The following is a 22,022-nucleotide window of genomic DNA, read 5'->3' on the forward strand; positions in this document are numbered from 1 at the left end:
ACCTTTGGGGTGGTTTGTTACACAGCAGTAAATAACCCAAAAGTAAGGGAGTAAGGAAAGACTATAGAAATTACATTTGATTTCTTCAATTTGAAATACAATAAATATAGTAGCTAGACTAAGGTACTTTAATACAATCATCTTAATTGTTAGCCACTTTTTTTTGAATCTTTGTGTAACACAGACTTTTTCCTTTTTTAATAATAATTTTCAGAGACTGCAGACAGAGTGGCATTGTGACAAAGGTGTTTCAGGTAGGCTATGAACCACCGAATGTAGTCTCTCCTGAAGATGATGTTGAAAATGTTCTCAAAGATTCTTCAAGGCAGGCAAGTAATGAAACTATAATCCATTCAGATTGTCACTGTATTTTGGTTCCTTCTTTCTCAGTGAGCAGATCTTGCCTTTTATTACCTTACCTCTGCTGATAGTCAGGTCCTTATAATTGAAGTCATTATCAACCATTGCAAAGCATCTTCACTGATTTCTCAGCCTTTCATCAGTCTCCTATCTACCCTGAAGATGAGAATACCTGCTGAGCACTGAGGTCCATGCTCCAGTGTCTTCAGTGGCTCTCTCTTACCTACTGAAAAAACCAGAAACCTTTAGCCTTCCATCCAAGTCATCAGTTTCTGCCCTTGGTCAGCCTTTCCTGCTTTGTCTGTGAACCCCCTACATATACTCCAACCAAACTGAACTGTGTATGCTATGCCCTATCACTGCCATCCTGGCACCCAGGCCTTCTTTTATAAACTGCTTTGAGCATGTGATTACTTTGTTCCTTGTTTATCTTGCCTATGCATTACAAGCTCCAAGGTGGCATGATTGCTATACTCATTGCCTTGCACAGGGGCAGGCAGGAGAGGGTGGTGATTGTGTAGCTGTTGAATAGATGCATTGGGTAAGTAGAAGTCCTCAGTGGGCACAGAATTCTTTTATGTTGAAATCTTTATTCCCAAATATCTGCAAAGCCTCCCCACTGTGAAGAGTCAATTAGATCCATCTGAGAAGGATGTGTGAAGCTTCAGGCACTGGGTGTGAGTATCAGTGAGAAACATTCAAGGAGCTAGGCCAGAGGATAGGCTAGCCTACAGTATGGCGGCCAACCCAGAGGTCTTGGTCACAGGGATGTTGTTGGGATTGACAGAGGAAGTTTATAGGGGTTTCGCTTAAGCTTGACTATGAACCTGAGGCTGGAGAGGAGGTTGTAGGACCAAAGCAGTGGATGCAGGCATGGGTGGGGCTCAAGTGTGATCAAGGCAAGGATCTACACTGGGCAGGGGCCGCCTGCGGGGGCTGAGCCCACATGTTTCAACAGGTGCTTAGGCTTGAATCAGGTGTGAGGGACCAAGTCCATGGAGAAAGTCCAGAGGGAAGAGTGTTTAAGGACTGTGTGTACGCAGGTCGTGTACAGAAGTCTGATTTTGGTCTGACCCTACCCTGCCTTTGCCACTCTGGACTTGGTGGTCCCTCTGTTGTTACCCAGACTCCTACAGTTGTAGCATCCTGCCTGCATGTGCTGCTCCCTGCCTCCTGCCTTGGCCACTTCACCTGGTGAGGCCTACATCCAGATGTGCTGCCAACTGAGCAGCCCTGCCCGGATGCAAAGCTGCATGTTTCCAGAATAAAGTGAAACAGGGATTACTTCGTGAAAACAACCGTAAACTCTTTCAAATAAGAAATGCACACCATGACCCTGTCTCTATCGTGCAGCTTTAATTCTCACATGGGAATAACCAAGTGAGTGATATGCAATCTCTTCATTCCTAGGAATTCAAAAATGGATTTATTGGATCAAGACTAAAGAAGAAATATCAGAACTCTGAAAATCAACGCAGCTGGAATGTTAACCTCAGAAAGTTTCCAGGTATGATGTGACAGAACAAAAACAAGGTTTTGTATTCTGAACCCACCAAAGAGGTTCATGGCATGTTCATTGCATGTTTTCTTGTCTGGAGAAGTGTTGGAATAAGAAACACTGGGGCAGGAAAGTATGCTGTACTTTGAGTTTTTATACTGTCCTTGCTAACAGCTTAAGATCATGAAGGAGGATCAAGCAGTCCAACCAAGTCAGATTTCTTGACCCACCACAGGGAGCTATGGGGGCATCTCCCCAAACAGAGGAAACACTGGAGTTGTAGAGTTTGGGGGAAGGGTGGAGTTTGGGTGAAATATAAATGAAAGCAGAGTTTTGATAGGCTCAAAGGGAAGCGGGTCTGGGTGTGAAGGAATCAGCATCAGGTATCGACTGGGAAGGGGACCCAGGGTTCTGTTGCCTTGGAAATTACAAAGATACACGGGGAATACTGTGTTCAGAAATGATTATCTTTGCACCAGGGTTGGACATTGAGGCTGCTGCTCTATGTCAAAGTGGCCTAGATTCCTCAGGCAAGAGTTACATGTTTCGTTCTTATTGAGAATTTCAAACAGCGCAGTTTCTGATAATCTGTGATTTTAGAGAACAGGGTTTCTCAGTGAGTAAGAAAGACTAGTCATGCAAAGAGGGGGCTGTTAATGACATTTTACAGCTGCAGTGTGTTCTTGGGAGATATAATATTTCCTGCTAACTTTGCAACTGGATTGATCTGTCTGTTTTCCAAGGCTGATGTGGAATATTGTAGAATGCAGCGGAGAAGACGATCTTCTCAGCCTGGGCTTGTTTTTTCTTTCTCACTTCTAATACATTGAGTGTGTGGTGGGAGCTCTTTACATAATTATTAGTTCTAGGAAAGCAATGTGGTAACAGTGGTTCCTTATTAAAAGGTTTCCCACTGTGAAGACATCTTTGCATGATTATGTATAATTATAGATGCTCAAAGAGTGATGTTTTTAATATCATTGTAGACCTCCAGGTAGGTGAAAGAACTGACCCTAAAACTTTGAAAGATCTTCGCTTTTCAGAAAGTCCACTGGAAATCCCAGCTCACAGTGGAGGATCAGGTTCTAGACCACCCACCTGCCAGTCCCAGGTAACTTCTAAGGACAATCTTTAGGGTACTCAAATACCTCCTATATTTTTAATGCTTTCCATGAAATACTTTAAGACTGCACCTCCCCCTCTTTTGACCATGTGCTAGGCACTGTTATAGTGCTGAGAATACTGTGTTCGGCAAGAAAAGTCCCTATATTCATGGAGCTTACCTTTTATTGGGCTTGGGGGCAGACAGATAATAAGTAAATAAACAGAAAATTTTAAATGATGGTAGGTGTCATGAAGAAGATAAAATGGTAATGAGATACAGCAATGGTTCTTAGAGGCGATCCCCAGACCTGCAGCATCAGCATCACATGGGAACTTATTTGAAATGCACATTCTCAGGCCTGATGAGCAAAGTGGGAGATGAGGCAGAAGGTGGCTGGGGCCAGAGTGTCTAGAGCTGTGGTTCTCAAACATGGCGGCACGTTAGAATCACCTGAGGAGCTTCAAACCAATCCCCAAGGTTTAGCGTCAGAAATTCTGATTTAATTGGTCTGAAGTGGAGTTTGAGCATCATTAAAAAAAAAAAAAACCCCTAAATGATTCTAATGTTCAGGCATGGTTGAGAGTCATAGACACTAGTCTGACTGTAAGAAGTTTGAATTATATTCTAATTGTAAAGGGAATCTGTTTGGTAGACAAGACACAGTCCCATTTACATTTAAAAGTTTTCTCTTTGGCCACAGTGTGGAGATTAGGCCATGGAAGAGGAAAGAGAGAACATTATTTAGGGGGCTTTTGTTCTAGGTGAGAAATGACGGTGCTTGGACCAAGGTTGTAGAGGTAGTCAGGATAGGAGGTAGGCTTGGCTGAGGGATCCAATAGCTGGAAGGGAAGGCGAGGAGCCAAGGATGCCTCTCAGGGTTTGTCCTGAGTATCTGGAGATGATGGTGCCATTGACAAAGCTGGAAAAGGTGAGAGAGGAGCAGGTGTCCAAGGACGCATTAGACATCCAAGTAGAGGTGTTAAGTAGACTGTTGGATGTGCAAGTTCACACTCAGGAAAGGTCAGGGCTGGAGATAGGTACTTAGAAATATGGAAATATTCAATATGTTGATGCTATTTGAAGCTTAGGTCTGAATGAGATCACTAGTCAGGGCTGTACAGAAAATGGGAGAGAAGGAAAATGAAGAAAGTCCTCTGCTTAGAGGTTGAGCAGGGGAGGAGGAGCCTGAAAGTAGAAAGAAAGCCAAAAGAATATGTTGCCATGGAAACCAAGAAATGGAAGAATTTCGAGGAGAAGGTCATCTATGTCATATGTTACTGAAGGTTCTAATTAGATAAAGACAGACAATTGGAAATTCCCATTGGCTTTGACAAGATAGAGGTGACTTATGACCTTAATAAAAGGCATATCAGCTGGGTGTAGTGGTGCACACCTGTAATCCCAGCACTTTGGGAGGCTGAGGTGGGTGGATCATGAGGTCAGGATCGAGACCAGCCTGGCCAATATGGTGAAACCCCGTCTCTACTAAAAGTACAAAAATTAGCTGGGCCTAGTGGTGCATACCTGTAGTCCCAGCTACTCAGGAGGCTGAGGCAGAAGAATCGCTTGAACCAGGGAGGTGGAGGTTGCAGTGAACTGAGATCGTGCCATTGCACTCCAGCCTTGGCAACCAAGTGAGACTTCATCTCAAAAATAAATAAATAAATAAATAAATAAATAAATAAACAAATGGCATATCAATGCATTCTTACTACTGTAACACAAGAAAGATGCCCTTACACTAGTTGCCTACTATTATAGTGCTTTGATTTTTCAATGTTTATAAAATCCAATTTGGACTTTTGGCATCTAAGGGCAACCCAGGAGCTCTTGTTCTCTTCCTCCTATTTGAGCGCCAAGTTTAATGTACCTGGAGTCACATTTTCTGTGTAACCACAACTGCTTCTTGTGTGCCTATGATTCCATGGCTGCTCACACTTACTATCAAGTATAAAGGAGGCGAAAAGCATGGTTTCCAAACCCAGTTGCATATCACAGTCACTCGGGAAACTTTAAATATGTATCAAGTCCCAGCTATGCTCCCTGCAATCCTTCTAGATAGTCAGAGTCCATAAGCCTGGGATGGAGTCCACAGATGACTTTGCTGATCAGCCCAGACTGAGAATCAGTGGCCTAGAGGACCAGTTATCCCAAGGTCAAGCTCTTTCCTTCACTTCTAGACTCTAATGCCAAGGTGTAACTCAGCCTGACCGCCTAGGTTCTTTCATCTGCCCATTCACTATATTTTTTGGAGAACCACAAAGCCCAGGCCAGAGGACCAGACCTGGGAAGGCCTGCTTGCAAGGCCCACTAAACAAAAGGGCAGCCCCCCTACATGGAAGATTGCCTCTCCCAATCTTCTGGAAAGAAGGGTTCTCTGGTTATCAGATGGGCTGATGAGCACACTCAGAATCCGTGGGCAGTGCACACTGGCATGACCCAGATAAGAATACTGCTTCTGAGGTAAAACATAGCATTTTGAAGAATGAATGACCTTATATGATAAAACACAGGAGCTATTTTAGAAAAGCAGTCTCACGTGGCCATAATTATTTGTAATGTGCCTAGAAATATTATCTTTGTGCATAAATATTTGGATTACCTTGCCCACTTAGTTGTTTGAGTTGTTTACAAGGTAAAAATAAAATAATATTTAAATATTCCAAAATTTAGAATCCCCAAAAACTAGGAACAGCAGGACAAAGACAAAGTTTAGGGAATTTGACTAGAGTTCAGAAAGCCAGGAAGGCCAGGAGAAGACCACAAAACTTTTTTCTTCCACTCTTTTCCTTCATATTGGTAAGAGTCTTCTCAGTATTTCAGCTGAATCCCATCTGAAGCGTACTTTAGCATATATCCGAATTAATGACACTGGTGGGTATCACCACATTTCAACAACCCCAGGGAGACAAGATGTCTCTGAGCTCAGCATCTGGCCTGAGGGAACCTGCAGGGGTCAGGCAGCAGAGTGAACGCATGATGCAGCCTGGGTAGAGGATAAATGACAGCTGACACCTGGCCATCGTGTAGGAGCATTAGAGCTGCAGGTTCTCTGACAATGTGAAGTGTACCAGCCAGGTAAAGGAATCACTTTACCTAGCCTCAGGCAACCATTAGCAAGAAGGACTGAAGGCTCAGTGTTGCTACATCCAATGAATTTGCATGAGAAGCCAGAAAACTACATCTTTATGTGTAATAACATAATTTAAAGTTTTGACAATTAGTTCAAATTTTGAAACACTATGGGAGCCAATGCCAAATAAAACTCAATGGCAGGCCAAATTTGGCTAATGGACCACCACTTTGAGACTCAGGGTCTAGGTCATGTTATGTTTTTATTTATTTCTTTTTCTTTTTGTAGTGATGGGGATTTACTATGTTGCCCAGACTGTATTTGAACTCCTGGCCTCAAGCGATCCTCCTGCCTCAGCCTCCCAAAGTATTGGGATTACAAACATGAGCCACTACACCCAGCCTAGGCCATGTTAGATGTAGCACAAAAGCAATGAGAAACCTCTGACTGCTCCCCATTGCCTACAGGATAAAGCCTGAAGTCTTAAGTTCAGTCCTTTGAGTTTCCTAGAGATATAATTTTTGAGAAAAATAGAGACTAAAGTTTATTTATTTATTTGTTTGAGATGGAGTTTCACTCTATTGCCCAGGCTAGAGTGCAATGGTGTAAGCTTGGCTCACTGCAACCTCTGCTTCCGGGGTTCAAGCGATTCTCCTGCCTCAACCTCCTGAGTAGCTGGGATTACAGGCATGCGCCACCACGCCCGGCTAATTTTGTGTTTTTAGTGGAAATGGGGTTTCTCCATGTTGGTCAGGCTGGTCTCGAACTCCTGACCTCAGTTGATCTGCCTGCCTCTGCCTCCCAAAGTGCTGGGATTACGGGCGTGAGGCACTGCGCCTGGCAGAGTTTATTTACTTATTTATTTTTCCTTTTTATTTTTTTTGTGTGACAGGGTCTCACTCTCACCCAGGCTGGAGTGCAATGGTGCAATCTTGGCTCACCATAACTTCTGCCTCCTGGGTTCAAGCAATTCTCCTGCTTCAGCCTCCCTAGTAGCTGGGATTGCAGACACCCGCCACCACAACCGTCTAATTTTTTTTTTTTTTTGTATTTTTAGTAGAGATGGTGTTTCGCCATGTTGGCCAGCCTGGGATACTAAAGTTTTTAAATCCTAAAATCTGGTCTGATGGTAAATTCAGGTATCTTTTATTGTAAACTCTCATTTTTAATGAAATATACATATATGATTGTGAACAGCACTTTAAATAATTTAGAAATGTTAGATACTAGAGTAATAATTACTTTACTCCTCATAATGATTTTTTATTTTTATAATTTTTTATTTTTATAGATTCAAGGGGTACAGGTTCGTTACATGTATTGTGTAATGGTGAGGTCTGGGCTTCTAGGGTACCCTTCACCCCAATAATGAACACTGCACCCAATAGGTAATTTTTCAGCCCTCACCTTTTCCCACCCTTCCTACTTTCAGAGTCTATTGTGTCTATTATTCCTCTTTGTATGTCTATGTGTATTCACCCATAATGATTTTTAATGGAATTTTACTATACCATAGCCTTTACCATGTTATTTTGACTATATGACTCTATATTCTTAATTTTAGTCTCCCAGTTTTGCACACATAAGTGGCCAGAAGTGTTTGACAAGCACGGAGATAATGAGAATTCAAAGGGAGACAGACTTTCTCAAGTAAGTATCACAATCTCTTTACTCTGTCTTAAATCCTACGAAAATACATCATGGTCAAAGAGAATTTAAAGATAGGACATTTTTGCCCACCTCCAACTTTTATTTATTTATTTTTTTTGAGACAGAGTCTTGCTCCATCACCCAGGCTGGAGTGCAGTGGTGCAATCTTGGCTCACTGCAGTCTCTGCCTCCCGGGTTCAGGCGATTCTCCTGCTCCAGCCTCCCAAGTAGCTGAGATTACAGGTGTGTGCCACCACATCCAGCTAATTTTTGTATTTTTAGTAGAGACGGGGTTTCACCGTGTTGGCCAGGGTAGTCTTGATCTCTTGACCTCGTGATCTGCCCACCTCGGCCTCCCAAAGTGCTAGTATTACAAGTGTGAGCCACCGCACCTGGCCCCAACTTTTTAAATTAAATATTTACAGTCTATTAAAAAGTATAATTGACATACAATAAACATATGTATTTAGAGTTCATTTGACTCTGTATGTATGTACGTAACCATGACACTATCACAATCAAGAAAATGAATACGTTCATCCTCGCCAAAAATTTCCTACGTTGTACCCTATTTGGTAACCCGTTCCTTTCACCCCCCCATCACAGGCAATTATCGATCTGTTTCTTGTCACTATAGCTTAACTTGCATGTGATTCCATATGTCAACGACGTGATTTAGTCTCTACTCTTTTCTGGGGGGCTTCTTTCACTCAGCATAACTATTTTGAGATTCATCCATGTTGTTCCTTGTAACAAACATCCATTTCTCTTTATTGCTTAAAAACAGTTCATTTTATGGATATACCACAGTTTGTTCATCCATTCACTTATTGATGGGAATTTGTGTTATTTCCAATTTTGAGCTATTACAGATAAAGTTGCTATGAACATTTGTACAAAAGTTATTGTATATACAAAAGTAAGCCAGTCTCATACCTGGTCTCTAAATAAATAAATAAATTGATAAAAATTAACAAGTACAATAAAATAATTTTTTTTTTTTTTTTTTGAGACGGAGTTTCACTCTGTCGCCCAGGCTGGAGTGCAGTGGCTGGATCTCAGCTCACTGCAAGCTCCGCCTCCCAGGTTTACGCCGTTCTCCTGCCTCAGCCTCCTGAGTAGCTGGGACTACAGGCGCCCGCCACCTCGCCTGGCTAGTTTTTTGTATTTTTTAGTAGAGACGGGGTTTCACCGGGTTAGCCAGGATGAATAAAATAATTTTTAAAACCCCAAAGTCATTATGTATGCACATGTTTTCATTTCCCTTGGGGCAAATACCTTGAAGAGGAATATAATTGGTATTTTTTTTAAGAAACTGCCAAACTGTTTTCCAAAGTGATTGTTCCATTTTGCATTCTCACCAGCAGTGGATGAGAATTCTCTATATCCTTACTAACTTTTATTTTTATTTTGGTCATTTTAATGAGATTGTAACGGTATCTCATTGTGGTTTTTATTTGCATTTCCCTAGTGACTAATGATGTTGAGCCTCTTTTCATGTGCTTATTTCCATCCATGCATCTTCTTTGGTAAAGTGTCTGTTCAAACATTTTGCCTTTAAAAAAATGCATTATAGGTCAGGCACAGTGGCTCACACCTGTAATTCCAGCACTTTGGGAGGCCAAGGCGCGCGGATCACCTGAGGTCAGGAGTTCAAGACCAGCCTGGCCAACATGGCGAAACCCCGTCTCTACTAAAAATACAAAAAATTACTTGTGCATGGTGGTGGGCGCCTGTAATCCCAGCTACTCAGGAGGCTGAGGCAGGAGAATTGCTTGAACCCGGGAGTGGAGGTTGCAGTGAGCCAAGATCATGCCACTGCACTCCAGCCTGGGTGACAGAGCAAGACTCTGTCTCAAAAAAAAAAAAAACAAAAATTAAAAATGTGTTATATATCTTCTTCTTATAGAGTTTTTTTTTTTTTAAGGATAGCTGTTTGTCCTGATGTAGAGCTGTACATGTTCTCCTTTGTTAGACGTTTCATGGGTACAGTTTTGCAAATATTTTCTCCCAGTCTTTGGCTTTTCATTTTCTTAACAGTGTTTTCAAAGAGCTAAAGTTTTTTAAATTTTGATGAAGTCCAATTTATTTGTTTTTCTTTTACATTTTATTTTTAGTTTGTCATACTTCAGAAATCTTTCCCAAACCCAAGATGTATTCTATTTACTCAGATTTCCTCCTATGTTCTCTTTTAGAAGTTTTTCAGTTTCATCTCTTATACTTAGGTGTACGATCCATTTTTAGTTATTTTTTTCATATGGCATAAGGTAAGGGTTGAGGTTCATATTTTTACATATGGATATTCAATTATTCCAGTACAAATTTTTGAAAAAATTATCTTTCCTCATTGATTACTTTTGGAATATTTGAACATTAATTGATGGTATTTGTGTGGATCTAGTTGTGGACTTTGTATTCTATTCCATCAATGTTTCTCTATATTTATTCACTACCGTACTGCCTTGATTATTGCAACTTTATAATAAGTTTTAAAACCAAGTAAGTTGTAAATTCCTCAGCTTAGTTGCTCCTATCAAAGGTATTTTGGCTATTCTAGGTCCTTTACGTTTTCAGATTTAAAAATCAGCTTCTCAGCTTTTACAAAATACTTGCTGTGGTTTTAATTGAGATTGTATTGAATCTAGATATCAATTTAGGGAATATTGACATATTAACAATATTGAGCTTTACAATCCATAAAGATACTATATCTCAACATTTATGTAGGTCTTCTTTAATTTCTTTCATTAATGTTTGTAGTTTTCAGTTCACAAGCTTTACACATCTTTTTTCAAGTTTATCTCGTTGTAAATGCTTTTAAAATTTCACTTTCTCACAAAAAGATAAATACTGTAGATTCCACTTAAAGAAAGTATCTAAAGTAATGAAACTCACAGAAAGTAGAATGGTACTTGCCAGGGGCTGATGACAGGAGGAAACAGGCAGCTGTTGGATTGGTATAGAGTTACATTCATGCACAGGCAGTTGTTGGATTGGTATAGGGTTACATTCATGCAAGGTGAAAAAGTTCCAGAGATCTTTTTACGACAGTGTGTATGCAGTTAACAATACTGTAATGTACAATTAAAAATTGTTGAGAGGAATTTATATTATATATTGTAACATTATAGATATGTTTTTTGCTACAATAAAACATCTCAATTTCTGATTATTCATTACTAAAATATGAAACACAATTGATTTTTGTTTAGTGGCCTTATATCTTCAAGTCTTATGAAATTCACTTATTCCACTAGCTTTTTATAGATTCCATAGGATGATCTCTATAGGAGACTGGGCAGCCTGCAAATGAAGAGTTACCTTTCTTCCTTTCCAATTTGGGTCCCTTTTCCTTCTTTTTCTTGACTTGTCACCTTGGCTACAGTTTTGAATGTAATAGTTTCGAATAGAAATGGTGAAAGTAGACACCCTTGTCTTACTCGTCTTTAAAATTAGTTTTATTTAAAAATTTTTTTTGTAGAGGTGGGGATCTCACTGTGTTGCCCAGGCTAGTCTTGAACTCTTGTCTTGAAGTGATCCCCCTACCTCAGCCTCCCACAGCGCTGGGATTACAGGCATGAGCCACTGCACATGGGCCCTTGTCTTATTTTTGACCCCAGTGGGACAGCATTTATCTTTCAGCATTACATATGGTATCAGCTGTAGGTTTTCCACTGATGAGTTTTGTCAGGTTGAGGGCATTTTCTTTTTCTTTTTTTGAGATGGAGTCTTGCTCTATTGCCCGGGCTGGAGTGCAGTAGCGCAATCTTGGCTCACTGCAACCTCCACCTCCCAGGTTCAAGTGATTCTCCTGCCTCAGCCTCCCAAAAGCTGGGACTACAGGCATGCGCCACCATGCATGGCTAATTTTTGGGTGTTTTTTTTTTTTTAGTAGAGACGGGGTTTCACCATGTTGGCCAGGCTGGTCTTGAACTTCTGACCTCAGGTGATCCACCCACCTCAGCCTCCCAAAGTGGTGGGATTATAGGGGTGAGCCACCATGCCCAGCCAAATTGAGGAAATTTGTACCTGTTTCTAATTTGTTGAGAGTTTCTTTTTTAAAATCAGGAATAGATGTTAGATTTTGTCCAAAACATTTTTTCTATTTATTGAGAGGATAATTTAGGTTTTTTTTTTTCTGTTCATGTGGTGAATTACAATGATTGGTTTTCAAATGTTAAATCATACTTACATTCCTGAAATATATCCACTTGAAGTGTCATCTATTTTATATAATGTTGAATTTGATTTGCTAAAAGAGTTTAAAGAATTTTTTTTGCCAGTTTTTGCATAAGGGATGTTGGGGGATTTTCTTTTCTTGTTAAATGTCTTTGTCTGGTTTTAGTATCGGCATAATTCTAGATTCACAGAGTAAGTTGGGAAGTATTCTCACTCCTTCGACTTCTGAAAAAGTTTATGTGAAATTGGTGTTATTTCTTCCTTACATTTTACACAAGTGAAATGATTAGATCTGGATTGTTCCTTCAGGAAGATATTTTTTTCAGGAATTTTTTTTTTTTTCTTTTGAGATGGAGACTTGCTCTGTCTCCAGGCTGGAGTGCAGTGGCGCGATCTTGGCTCACTGCAACCTCCACCTCCCGGATTCAAGCAATTCTCCTACCTCAGCCTCCCAAGCAGGCGTGCACCACCACGCCCAGCTAATTTTTTTGTATTTTAGTAGAGACGAGGTTTCACCATGTTGACTAGGATGGTCTTGATCTCCTGACCTCGTGATCCACCCACCTCAGCCTCCCAAAGTGCTGGGATTATAGGCATGAGCCACCATGCCCGGCTCAGGGAGATTTTTAACTACATGTTAGATTTCTTTAATAGATATACATTTATATTTATTTTTATTTTTATTTTTATTTATTAATATTTCTTTTGGAGTAAATTTTAGGTTTCATTTGTTCTGTTTTTAGTTTCTTTAACGGGAACATGAAGTTACTGATTTGAAGCCTTTCTTCTTTTCTAGCATAGGCGTTTAGAACTATACATTTCCCCCAAATACTGTTTTACTTGCAGTCTCAGAATTTTGATATGCTGTGCTTTCATTTTCATTCAGTTCAAACAGTTTCTAATTATCCTTGTTATTTTGTGGGGAGGACAATGAGTTAGTTAGAAGTGTTTAATTTCCAAATACTGGAGGATTTTCCTTGTATCTTTTGGGCCTGTCTGCCTTCTTTCTTTCCTTCCTTCCTGCCCTCCCGCCCTCTCCCTTCCTTCCTTCCTTTCCTCCTTTCTTCTTTCTTTCTTTCTTAGAGTCTTACACTGTCACCCAGGCTGAAGTGCAGAGGCCCAATCATAGCTCACTGCAGCCTCAAACTCCTGGGTTCAAGGCATCCTCCTGCCTCAGCCTCAGCTCAGTTCCTACAGCTGGGACTATAGGCATGTGCCACTACACCGGCTAATTAAAAAACATTTTTTTGGGGGGGCGGGGGCGCTGGGCGTGATGGCTCATGCCTGTAATCCCAGCACTTTGGGAAGCCGAGATGGGAGGATCACTTGAGGCCAGGAGTTTGAGACCAGCCTGGCCAACATGGCAAAATCCTGTCTCTACTAAAAATATACACACAGAAAAAAAAATTAGGCATGGTGGTGCACTCCTGTAATCCCAGCTACTCGGGAAGCTGAGACACAATAATACCTTGAACCCAGGAGGTGGAGGCTGCAATGAGCCGAGATCATGCCACTGCACTCCAGTCTGGGCGACAGAGCAAGACTCTGTCTCAAAACAAAACAAAAAACCTTACATTTTTTTTTTTTTTTGGTGAGGGTGGGGGGGAGTTCTCACAAATTTGCCCAGGCTGATCTTGAACTCCTGGCCTCAAGTGATCCTCCCACCTCAGTCTCCCAAATTGTTGGGATTACAGGTATGAGCCAGCGCGCCTGGCCTGATGCTTATGTCATATTTATTTACTTTTGGTCAGAAAAGGTATGTGATTTGATTGGTAAGTGTTCTATGTGCACTTTAAAAGAATGTGTATTCTGCCAGAATGAGTGTACTATAAATATCAATTAGGTTAAGTTAGTTGATGATATTGTTTAAGTCTTCTCTATCTTTACTGATTTTCTCTTTATCATGTAATCAATTATCGAAAAAGTAATATTGAAATATATGACTGTAATTATGAATTTGCCTATTTATTCCTGCATTTCATTTCTATCAGTTTTTCTTCATGTACTTTGACACTCTGCTATTAAGTACATAAACATTTTGGATTCTTATGTCCTCTTGCTGAGTTGACCCTTTTATCATTATGAAATAAACCTCTTTAACTCGTAATATTCTTTGCTCAGAAACCTACTTGTTCTGATGTTAATGTTGTCACTCCTGCTTTCTTTTGATGTGTGTGTACCTCCCTTTATTGAATCTATTTATGTCTCTATTTAAAGTTGGTTTCTTTTGAGCAGCATAATTAGGTCTAGCTTTTTAAAAAAACATACCTGACAACTCCTATGTTCTAATTGGAGTATTTAGAGTATATATATTCTAACTGATGCCTCAGTAAATATGATTTTTTTCCACTTTGGCTGGTGTAAGCATGAGCTTCCCAGCCCTATGTGAATCCTGAAGATTGTTTTCTGTGTTCCCCTTTGGTGTTTACTTTCTAACCTTGAGTGGTTTCTTCCATCACATGCACTTACCAGTATACCCAGGTGAAGACTTGAGGGTGACCCTCTGCAAAATTCTGAAGCTCTCCCTGCAGCTCTTCTCTGGTATTCTTTCCTAAAAGCTCCAGTTACCTTGACCTTCTGAGATCCCAGCTCTATGCCCTCAATTCAAATCAGAGGAATGAGATACTCATATTATACTTCATGAGCTTTGGGTATAGAAAAGAGGGAACTGTTGTTGCCCTGGCGGGTGAGCACATGGTGAAAACTTGGTGTCATGGTACAGTAATTAAGGACTACATAGGATAAGAGTGTGGGAATGAGCTCAGCTCCAACATGGAGACTAGTGTGGGCAACCAGGCAGTCCAGTGCACAGTATCCAAGCCTTCTAGTTGCTGAGGAACTGTTCAGATCGATAGGTTACAGGATCAGGAGCCAACTTGTCTGGAAAGGCATGGTAGTAGCAGGAAAGGAATTCGGGCAGCCTAATTCCAAGAATGCTCTCACTTTGGCAGATAACCAGAACCCATTTAGATGAGTGGGAGCTAAATGATGGGTCCAGCTGAGCTGCCTAAGAAATGGGGCAAGATGCTGCTGGGGCAGGGCCTGAGGACTCTAAGCTAAAGTGGTCAAAGAGAAAGGATAGGTCTGATGCACAGGCAAGAAGGCCTGTCCCTCAGACTGGGCTCAATGGCAGAAAGTCAGAAAAGCATAATGTAAAAATTACTGGAATACCCAGGGCTCACCCTCATACACATCAAATCCAATGTGACAGGACAAGCCAGAGCCTGAGCAAGAAGTGGGGTCAAGGCTGCCGATAAACTTCTTGCTACAATCATGAAGTTCAATGGACTTGGCCTACACGGAAAGAGCACCAGAGGGTCCAGCTGCAAGGCCACTATTCAAGTAAAATGACCTAGAGAAGTATTTCCTGTCTTGAACTTGTTCCATAGCCATTGAGAGCAGTCTGCTTTTGTTTTGTGTTTAAAAGTGTTTGAACGCTTTTAGATTTTTGTCAGTCTTCCTAACGTGGACCCAGCAGAACATGGCCAATCGGGAACCTGTTTTGTTGTAGGTGTGCCCACTGCCTTGCCCCCCGCCCATCAGATCCCTTTGCTCGCTTCTGTCAAGAATGTGGCTCTCCTGTCCCACCCATATTTGGCTGTCGTCTCCCACCCCCGGAAGGAGCTCAGGTGAGCAGCAGAATTATCAAAAACATCTTTCATTGGCTGATCTGATCTTTATTTGCAGTAGTAACACAGTGCTTAGTACCCATGAACCGCACATATAAATACTTGTTGAAGAATTACTGGCTGATTGAACTCTTAAACGCTCCTACTTACGCATGGAAAAACTTATTTGCAATGCTGTGTCTTTTGTGTGACCTGCCAGAAGCACAGGCTCAAAAAAGATTAGAATCTTATTGTTTTAATGAGGCATGCATGGATAAATAAATATTTCCTACTCATTTGATAGCTCTGCTCATATTCTGGGTATAATGAGGAAATATATTCTAGAAATAAATGAAGAGAAGTACCAATTACTTTGTGTCTCTATATATCTATATATCCATAAGATGCATCATTCTGTCCAAAGAATCTATAGATTGATCTATGTATTGAAATGTAAAAGCTTTGGCTGGTTAAGGGTAGATGATAATTGATATTATCTCACTACTAATTTTGTAGATAGTTATAAAACATACTTGGTTTGCTAAAAATTAAAACCTTCACCAAAACGTGTTCATCTTTTAAGCACTTGATACTTTGGAAAATTTTTTTTTTGGACTCAGAATAAAGGGATGACAATGAAATAAAGAGATCTGTGATATTGAGTGAAAAATTACAATTTTTAAAAAGATAGTTACTAAGAAAAAGTTACTAATTGAGTGAGTTCCAAGTCCAGAGTTTTAGATTTGAGTTATGCCTCAAGCAAGGGGTCAGGTATTAAATGGCTATTTTAATATTCTTCTAATATATTGCTCAAGATTTTTGTAGAAGTTAATTTAATTTACTTCAGTGATACATAAACTCCTTAAAGATTTTGCTAATGTATAATGGCAGAATCTTAGGGAATAAGTGTGGGAGTCGATTTTAAATAAAAACAGACTCTAACACCAAATTGGGCCAGATTCGTTGATATGTGCGCAGCTTGTAGAGATTCTGGACTAAATGTGTTAGTGAAATAAGATGATACAGAAAACAAAATATGAACAAGTCCCATTGGTTTGATTTTTTCTCTGTTTATACTAATTGGTGTAATACCAAAATTATTTTCTACTTGCCTGGAAAGGGATTTTCACAACTAACTTCATTTTTACAGGGAGGAAAGGTTATTGGTGATTATAAATGTTTAACATTATGAACTTTAAAACACCTAGATTGCCCCCCCCAATTATATTTCTATTAGTGCAATAATAGGCCATAATGTATAACAGCTTTGTAATTTAAACTAACAACCATTTATCGAGTACTTACTGTATCCTGCTCTGAGCTGCGCTTCTAGGATTCAAAGGGGCAGGATCCTACCTAGACCCAAGACTCTCAGAGAGTCTCAGTAAAGAGATGCAGAGGTGCATGCTTTCCCCTCTTTTTACCCTTGTGATGTGAGCTAACCTGTAGGACACGCTGAACCCTGTGAATTTCAGTGTTGTCCGGTGGATGCTTCTCAGTGAGTTCCACTGGCACCCCAACCAGCTTCCCACATAGTCTCTGGGGCATCCCCGTAGCAACTTTCCAGCAAGTTCCAGCAGCATCTCTGTATCTGACTTCCCAACATGTTCTGCCAGTTTCCTGGACGGGGAGTTCCTAATGAGTTTCACTGGATCCCAGCGGACGGCTTTTTCCTTGCGGGCTCTGATCTGTGTCACCTCGGTGAACTTCTCTGCCGTCCAGTGGGTGACAACCACACTCAATTCAATGAAGTCTGATTTCGGCCTTGGGTATGGGGCAAAGTAAGTGCCTCTTCCAAATTTGTTCCTCCTTAGGCTGTCTGTCTCAGCCACAGAGGTAGGGGATCCTTCCTATGTTTGGAATTTCTGTATATGTAGAATCTGCTTTACCCATTAGTATTTAATCCCTGGCTACCAGTTAAAAATTGTATGAATTTTTCCTGTTCAAATTACTTGTGGTTTCTATCTCCTGATTGGACTGTGATACAGAATTGGTACCAGGAATGGTCCCAGGAAATAAACCTGCAAATGGGATTTTGGAAGTGGTTTGGTCTTGTCCTTTACCTGGGAACAGTGCCGAGCTCCTTGCCAATGGGAAATGGGACACTGGTGATCCATAGCATGCGGGGGCATCACAGTTAATCAGGCTGTCACCTGTGGCTGATTGTGATGAAGTGCCAACTGAAGCAAGTGTCTTGAGTGGCCAAGTAGCTGCTTCACTTGACTCTATGGCAGTGACAATAACTATAAAAACTGTAGCGGAGGATGTATTCTCCTGAGTCCATGGGAACTTTCCAGAAAGAAAACGACAAGCTCAGGACTGTTAAGTCATGGTGCAGGAACCAGAGAGCTCCTATGACAGCCTAAAATAATATATTTCTTGTAGCTCCAGGGTTGTATTGATGAAAATCAAACAAAAATTAGATTGTATATGTTGGGGACTTATAATGTCTGTTAAATTCACATGATCACCAGATTTCTTATGTGAAAGTTAGGCCATTAATTGGGAAAGGATGGGATCCTGAAGCTCAGAGATGGCAGGTGGGACCCAGATGAAACTGACAGTGTGGTACCCGTGTCACTCTGTGCCTCTTGGCCAATGGATGTAGTTTGCCCTTATGTCTGAGGATGCCCTTCTGTCTGAGGATACCAGCCTTCATTTGCTTGAAATGTTTGTGATAACCTCACCTGGGCAGATGGCTTGAAAAGGGATGTTTATTCTCCTCACAGGTGGTTGTGGGTGGTGTAAACCCATCACAACCACCTGTTGCATTCTAGGGACCCAACCCGTCATGCTACAGGAGGACAGGTGCACGCTGTGATCCAGGAGGAAATAACTTACACACACAAAGAAGAGGAAGATTGTACTAATATATAGTGGCAGAGTCTTGGGGAATAAGTGTGGGACTAGGTTTTAAATGAAGACAATATGACTTGAAATTGGTATAAATTCATTGTGCATACCTTATAGAGATTCTGGGTTTAATGTGTTAGGTAATGCAGCTGCGGTGGCTCTAACAGCTTGCCTGGTTGACTGCCTAAAGCTTGACCTCAGTAGTGGCCTGTGTTTAATGAGATTGGGATACCAGAACTTTCCCAGGCATATTAGTTTGCTAAGGTTGCCACAGCAAAACCCCACAGACTGTGTGGCTTAAAGAACAGAAATGTATTTCCTCACGGTTCTGCAGGCTGGAAGTTTAAGATCAAGGTGCCAGCAGGTTTGGTTTCTGGTGAGGCCTCTCTCCTCGGCTTTCAGGTGGCTGCCTTCCTGATGTGTCCTTACTTGGCCTTTCCTCTGGGCACACATCCCTGGTGTCTCTTCCTCTTCTTTTTTTTTTTCGAGACGGAGTCTCGCTCTGTCGCCCAGGCTGGAGTGCAGTGGCCGGATCTCAGCTCACTGCAAGCTCCGCCTCCCGGGTTCACGCCATTCTCCCGCCTCAGCCTCCGGAGTAGCTGGGACTACAGGCGCCCGCCACCTCGCCCGGCTAGTTTTTTGTATTTTTAGTAGAGACGGGGTTTCACCGTGTTAGCCAGGATGGTCTTGATCTCCTGACCTCGTGATCCACCCACCTCGGCCTCCCAAAGTGCTGGGATTACAGGCTTGAGCCACCGCGCCCGGCCCTCTTCCTCTTCTTATAAAGACATCAGTTGTATTGGATCAAAGTCCCAGTGTAATGACCTCATTTAACCTTAATTACCTCCTTAAAGGACCTGTCTCAAATTCAATCACATTGGGAGCTGGGGCTTCAATATAATGAATTCTAGGGGGCACAGTTTAGTCCCTACCACCCAGCGTCATGTGGAGCAGGGAATACAGAGACCTGGGCAAATAGGAAAGTTGGAGTGGGGTTGATACGTGTGTCCTGCATCCCTGACTCTTACCTATGTTTCACAAGAAGGCCCAGAAGACACTTCTATCACTAAGATATCAAGGAATACCTTAGTGACAGGAGCAGTTGCATCCTTAAAAAGTTCTGTGACTGCTTTCCTTCGTAGGCCAGATATGATCATGGGGGATGCTGCTATTTGGATGGGCTCCCTGATCTCACTGGAGCTAGTGAGATCCCAGAGCGGCAGAAGTCAAGTGGCAGCACTTAACTGCCAAAGACAAGGACAGCAATGATGTTTTAGCAAGAGGAATCTGACATGGCATTCCTAGGAATGATACATGGGCAGCCTCCTAGTGTATTGCCTGGTCTATATAATTGAAAAATACTAGATCATGTAGCTAAAAACTAACTTGAGCCACTGCATTGGAGCAACCAAATTTCTCACCCAATTTCCAGACATAAGTCAGTTCACAAATTCAGTCTCTTGATTGAAGGGGAGACTGGATCTCCTTAGGGAAGGACCCTGGAGCTTTGCAAGTACATATCATAAGTCTTCCTTGAATGTTTCTCCAAGGGGACTTGTTGCTTTCAATTGAGTGACTGTGCATTAGGGAAAAAGAAATGCCCAAATCTTTGAGGAATTTCTAGATATTGGCTCTAAATTCACGCTAATTCTTGGAGATTCAAAACACCACTGTGGTCCCCCAGTAAAGCTGGGAGTTTAGGTGCTCAGGTGATAGATGGAGTCTTAACCTCACCTCTGACTTATAGTTTTTGCTTAATGTATTTTGGGGGTTTGTTGTTATGTCCATGCTATGGATTGAATCTTTGTGCCTTGCCCAAAATTCATATGTTGAAATCCTGACCCCCAAGGTGATGGTGTTAGAAGGTTGGGTTTTCGGGAGGTAGTTAGGTCGTGATGATGAACGCCTTATGAATGGGATTAGTGCCCTCATAAGAGAGACCTAAAGGAGCTTGTTTGCCTTCCACCATGTGAAGACACAGCTAGAAGGCACCATCTACGAAGCAGAGGGCAAGCCCTCACCTGATACTGAATTTGCTGGCACCCTGATCTTGGACTTCTCAGCCTCCAAAACTCTGATAAATAAATTTCTGTTGTTTACAAGCCACCCACTTTATGGTATTTTGTTACTGCAGCCTGAACAGACTAATACATTCATATACACTTACAATTGCTCTATCTTCCTGACTATTGACCTTATCATCATCAAGAAATGTCTCTCTTTGTCTATGCTAATATTTCTTGTCTTAAAGTCCTTTATTCTCTGATATTTGTGTAGCTACTCTAACTCTTTTATGGTTACTATTTGCATTGTAAAGCCTTTTCTATGCTTTTACTTTCGATCTATTTGTGTCTTTGAATTTAAGGTATGTTTCTAGTAGACAGCATGTAACTGGGCCTTGCTTTTTTATCCATTCTGAGTAACCTTGCCTTTTGAATGTGATGTTTAGTCAATTCCTATTTAATATCATTACTCATGTGGTTAAATTTACATATGCCATTTTGCTATTTGCTATTTGTATCATGTCTTTTTTGTCCCCTTTTCCCTCCTTTACTACTTTCTTTTGCGTTCTTTCTTTCTTTTTTTTTTTTTTTTTTTTTTTTTTTTTTTTGAGACGGCGTCTCGCTCTGTGGCCCGGGCGGGAGTGCAGTGGCCAGATCTCAGCTCACTGCAAGCTCCGCCTCCCGGGTTCACGCCATTCTCCTGCCTCAGTCTCCCGAGTAGCTGGGACTACAGGCGCCAGCCACCTCGCCCGGCTAGTTTTTTTGTATTTTTTAGTAGAGACGGGGTTTCACCATGTTAGCCGGGATGGTCTCGATCTCCTGACCTCGTGATCCGCCCGCCTCGGCCTCCCAAAGTGCTGGGATTACAGGCTTGAGCCACCGCGCCCGGCCTTTTTTTTTCTTTTGAGACGGAGTCTTGCTGTGTTTCCCAGGCTGGAGTGCAGTGGCGTGATCTCAGCTCACTGCAAGCTCCGCCTCCCAGGTTCTAGCCATTCTCCTGCCTCAGCCTCCCGAGTAGCTGGGACTAGAAGCACCAGCCACCACGCCCAGCCAATTTTTTTGTATTTTCAGTAGAGACGGGGTTTCACTGTGTTAGCCAGGATGGTCTCGATCTCCTGACCTCATGATCCACCCGCTTCGGCCTCCCAAAGTGCTGGGATTACAGGCATGAGCCACCACGCCCGACCTTTTGTGTTATTTCTTTTGTGTTGCTTTTAGTGTACCATTTTAATGCTTCTGTTGACTTTTTTTATTATTTTTAAAGTTATCTTAAGCTCTACAGATTAAAATATGGACCTCAGTTTATCACATTCTATTTTATTTAATTTTGATTTTTAATTTTTGTGGATACATAGTCGGTGTATATATTTATGGGTACATGAGATGTTTGATATAGGCATGTAATACACAATAACCACATCATGGGAGATGGGCTGTATCACAGTCCACTTTAGAATAATTTAACTCAATTCTACTAAAATATAGAAATTTCACTCCTTTCCCCTTTCTTCCTTTCTTTCTTATTCTTTTATTTTCTTTTCTTTTTTTTTTTCAGACAGAGTCTCCCTCTGTCATCCAGGCTGGAGTGAGTGCAGTGGCACAATCTCGGTTCACTGCAACCTCTGCCTCCTGGGTTCAAGTGATTCTCCTATCTCAGCCTCCTGAGTTGCTGGGATTACAGGTGTGCACCACT

The 22,022-nt window shown here is 41.5% G+C and overlaps 1 protein-coding gene across 7 annotated transcripts in view; it reads left to right on the forward strand.

Annotated features, from left to right (window-relative positions):
- DZANK1 (double zinc ribbon and ankyrin repeat domains 1) overlaps positions 1 to 22,022 on the forward strand; it is a 100,130-nt gene that overhangs the window by 13,718 nt on the left and 64,390 nt on the right. For 6 of the 7 annotated variants that reach the window (XM_033185510.1, XM_033185509.1, XM_033185506.1 and 3 more), the window contains exons 4-8: positions 215 to 329; positions 1,771 to 1,867; positions 2,845 to 2,969; positions 7,601 to 7,686; positions 15,377 to 15,494. In XM_033185510.1, coding sequence (XP_033041401.1) covers positions 215 to 329; positions 1,771 to 1,867; positions 2,845 to 2,969; positions 7,601 to 7,686; positions 15,377 to 15,494 — 541 coding nt within the window. The remainder of the gene's footprint in view (positions 1 to 214; positions 330 to 1,770; positions 1,868 to 2,844; positions 2,970 to 7,600; positions 7,687 to 15,376; positions 15,495 to 22,022) is intronic. The other variant, XM_033185507.1, reaches the window with a different exon arrangement.

This window comes from Trachypithecus francoisi, unplaced genomic scaffold, assembly GCF_009764315.1.
Source record: "Trachypithecus francoisi isolate TF-2019V2 unplaced genomic scaffold, Tfra_2.0 Lachesis_group21, whole genome shotgun sequence".
In the NCBI taxonomy this organism is placed as follows: domain Eukaryota; kingdom Metazoa; phylum Chordata; class Mammalia; order Primates; family Cercopithecidae; genus Trachypithecus; species Trachypithecus francoisi.